The sequence below is a fragment of the Austrofundulus limnaeus genome, unplaced genomic scaffold (assembly GCF_001266775.1).
Source record: "Austrofundulus limnaeus strain Quisiro unplaced genomic scaffold, Austrofundulus_limnaeus-1.0 Scaffold543, whole genome shotgun sequence".
Lineage (NCBI taxonomy): Eukaryota > Metazoa > Chordata > Actinopteri > Cyprinodontiformes > Rivulidae > Austrofundulus > Austrofundulus limnaeus.
Window position 1 is genome coordinate 50,227 of NW_013952945.1, and position 4,063 is coordinate 54,289.

At 41.2% G+C, this 4,063-nt stretch overlaps 1 protein-coding gene across 3 annotated transcripts in view; it reads left to right on the forward strand.

The window, feature by feature from the left end:
• Positions 1–4,063, forward strand: part of preb (prolactin regulatory element binding) — a 10,568-nt gene that overhangs the window by 4,785 nt on the left and 1,720 nt on the right. For 2 of the 3 annotated variants that reach the window (XM_014026334.1, XM_014026335.1), the window contains exons 3-7: positions 1,739–1,934; positions 2,442–2,692; positions 2,991–3,071; positions 3,169–3,296; positions 3,405–3,578. In XM_014026334.1, coding sequence (XP_013881788.1) covers positions 1,739–1,934; positions 2,442–2,692; positions 2,991–3,071; positions 3,169–3,296; positions 3,405–3,578 — 830 coding nt within the window. The remainder of the gene's footprint in view (positions 1–1,738; positions 1,935–2,441; positions 2,693–2,990; positions 3,072–3,168; positions 3,297–3,404; positions 3,579–4,063) is intronic. The other variant, XM_014026336.1, reaches the window with a different exon arrangement.

Sequence of the window (4,063 nt, forward strand, 5' to 3'; positions counted from 1 at the left end):
GACGTGACATGTTCGTACGAACCCTTTGTACGAACAAAAGTAAGAGAAATTTAGGATAAGAATACGAACATGTTCTTGCATGAGGCCCAATGAGAGCTTATTGAAGAACTGCTATACATTCAAACTCCAGGCCAGGTGGCGACAGCTCTAACCACTTTTCCACCGTGCGTTCCACTGTTTGAGTTCAGTAACATATCCAGAGTGATACAGGTGGAGCTTTACCTTCTATTCTATAGTTCACATCTGTTTTAAAAGGATAATTCAACCAGTTTGAAGTTGTTTTCTGTGAAAAGTTTATGATCAGTGAATGTATTTTTTTCTCTTTAACCCCCCTCAGTGTAGAGAGTTTAATTCTGACTGGAACGATGAGCTACCGGCTGGTCTAGGACCAAAGTTGATCCCTGCCATCAAAAACAAACCCAAGCTTTAACATGTTTTAGTAATTGCTGCAAACACTATTTTACAACATTTACGTCGTCATCAATTTAAGCTGGCAGCTTTGTTTTGGCAGAAAATCCTGCAGGAAGTGACCCCAGTCTACACAGGAAGTGCTGCGGCTATCTCCTGATGTAAACAGCTACAGAACCGTGTACTGTGAAATTAATGTTGTAAAAGTTTGTAAGTAGTTTGGTATAAATATTAATGAAACATTAGGTGTATTCATGTATCAGTTTGATACAGTTTGATTCGATGCAAATGATGTGAAAAAGGATTCCCCTCCTTCACCCGGTTCCTTTTTATTTGTGTTTTTTTTGTCACGTTTATACGTTTCAGATGATCAATCAAATGTTAGTATTAGGTAAAGATAACCTGAGTAAACACAAAATGTATTTTTATAAGTAATGATTTAATTTATTAAAGTAAAATTATTATCCATATGCAGAAAACCATTGACAAAACATAATAGTGCCATCACCTACTGTAACTCATTCAGGTCTTGAAGCAGCAAAGCATTCCCACACCATCACACTACCACCACCGTGTTCAGCTGTAGCTCTGGTGTGATTTAGTTTTTATTTTTATTTTTTCTCATCAGTCCAGATTATTTTTCCCTGAAGTCTTGGAAATCTTCAAGGTGTTTTTTTGGTGAATGTGAGACGGGTCTTAGGAACTGGTGTCGTTTTGTTTTTGTCTCGTCGTTACGTCACGAACTCTGAAACGCTCTACATGTTGTTCTGGGTTCTTGTGAGACCTTCTGGATGAGTTGTTGATGAACTCTTGGAGCCATGTTGGTCAGCTGGCTGCTCCTGGCAAGGTTTGCTTCTGATCCGTGTTTTCTCCGTTTGTTGACAATCAGCTCTGTCTTTATGCTGCAGCTCTGACAATAACCAGGCCTGGGTGATGCAACCAAAACTGAACTCAGAAACAAACAGCTTAAAATAATTGATTTAACAGAAAATAAGTATTAAAGTATTCAGATTTGAAAAGTTTATGCAACTATGGTTTATATAACCAGCTGTGGTCACACTACCAGCACCTGGTACACACCTGGTACTAGCACCTGGCACCATCATCTGATATGATGATAAAACATTAATATTTGTGATTGCCATGTTATAGAAAATGACTAGCTTCAAATCATTGTGATTTTAATTAAAACTTTCTGAAAAAAGCTGCAACAATAAAATAAAAATTCCCCACAGGGCCTGAGGACTCCTGCTAGTCTTTCTGTTGGTGGAGGGCTGATGAAAGGTAAACAGATAAAGAAGTATGAACTGTATAAAATGTGTGTTTTCAGCACTTCCTGGACCTGCAGCTGGTCGGAGAACACCAGTATGGCGCCAGCCTTCTTCACTCTCACGATACGGACACGCGTGCCACCATGAACATGGCTGTGTGTGACGATGTCATCGCTGCAGGGCAGGACGGGACCTGCTGCCTCATGACCTTTAAACTCCACGGGCAGAAAGGCGGACAGGTTGCTGCCAAACAAGGTGAGCTTGATCACTCCCCGTGGTTCCACAAAGAAACTGAAACATGGCTCATGGCTCGGCTCTGCTGCTGGAAGACTTCTTCTCTGGTTAGCTGAGACCAAAACTGCTCAACATCAACCACACAGTTATAGTGTTCAGTTCAGTTAATGATGGTTAATTAGCTGGTATTCAACTTGTTGAAAATAAAAACTATAAGAAAGCATTTAAAAGCTAGTAAAATGGTAAATAAAGTGTGTTTATGTAGTCTTTCTTTCGCWTAAGTCACAGTCCGGTTGACTCATCAGAGTTCATGTAGGAGGAAACCTGGGCTTCATCTTGCTCAAGGACACTTCAGTACGTGATGCTGGGATTGAGCCATAGAATGTCTTCGATGTGAATTATGATGATAGTTTGGTACCATCTGTACCATGCTGTTTCTGTATGTAAACCTGTGTTTTAACCAGGTACTACTTTATCTGTATTAAAAAAAAGTGTTTCTTTGTTTGTTTGTTTGTTTGTTTTCTGCAGCAGCTAACAGCACGCAGCGAGGTAATGCCAGGAGACGAGCTGGGAAAACGGACGGCACTGATCCGAATAAAGCCGCTGCTCCTAACGTGTCGGACATGAAGGACGACACGGCTCACATCACAGTGACGGCTCTAGCTGACGTGCAGTCGGACCTGAACCCACAGGACCCGCTCCAGAAAGTAGTCCGGTTCAGTCCTGACTCGAACCTCCTGCTGACGGGAGGTACTGACGGACACATACGAGTGTGGGAGGTGAGCGTTTCAAGCTTCGGGAAACACGTTTTAAATATTAGTGTCATTCATTAAACACGAGAACAGGATTGAACTGAAACGTGTGTCCTACATCCCTCCCTGAACCAATACACTTCCTGAACACTGAATGTGGAAAACAAACTGACATTCTTACTGATAAGTTTTATCTGACAAAATCAGATACGGATAATTATTGCTGTGGATCAGTAAATCAGAAGATTTAATATAAATCTCAGTCTCAATGTATTTGTGAAGCCGTTTTACTTGAGTTTCAGGTATAATCTGGCTTCTGTTACAGTATCCATCCCTGAAGAAGAAGTTGGACTTCAAAGCACATGAAGGGGAAGTGGAAGACTTGGACATGAGTGCAGGAAACAAGGTGAGCCTCAGACACCTCCCTCGTGGTCTTAGTGAGTCTAAACAACCGCTGGAATCTTGTTTCTCAGTAACTGTCGGCATGTTGGCTTCTCACGCAGCACCTGGTGACGGTCGGGCGAGACTTCGCCTGCAGCGTTTGGACTGGCAACCAACTGGCAACGAGACTGAACTGGCTGGAAACTATGCCTCAAATTGCTGAAAAGTCTTATCGATATCTGGCTTGCAGGTAAAAAAAAAAGGATTTTCAAGCTAACTTCTTGATGGACCTGTTTGGACACCAGCTGTTCTTCCTTTGATTTAACCTCTGACCTGACGGCGTTCGTATGCGTTTCAGGTTTGGACGCGTCGAGGACCAAAAAGATGCTCTGAGGCTTTACACGGTGCAGATCCCTCATAAACGAGACAGAAAACCTCCTCCTTGCTACCTCACCAAGTGGGATGGTAAGAGCCTGCTGCCCATGCTGACGTCTCCCTGTGGAGCTGAAGTTCTCTCCACTCTAGCTGTCAGGTAACTCATCTGGATCAAACTCAGGCTGTTGTTGGAAACACAATGCCTAATTGTGTAATGCCTAAAAGTGTAAAGCTGAAGTGTTTGGATAGGTGTGGAATAATAAAAAAAAGTACTTGTGTCGTTTTATCCACTGAGATTTGTGTGGGATCAATCTTGTGCCAGCAGGAATTGAATTTGAATTGCTCAGATTGAACCTGAATGTGCATCATTTCAACTTGAATGKATTGGTTTGAAAATGAATTTTACTAAATTGAAACTGAATTTAAAGTTTTGTATCTGAATTAATTTGCTTTGAAACTGTATTTTGGTCTATTAAAAATTCAGTTTTGCAACTTTAACTTTCAGTTCCTTAAATCAATTTCAATTCCAAAACTCTGATTTTTGTGTCACATCCTGGTCCTTGAGAAAACCAGCCAGAATAATCAAACACAGATCAACATATTAATATTTCACTTTGGTGAAGTTTCCCTTTTGTATGTAAC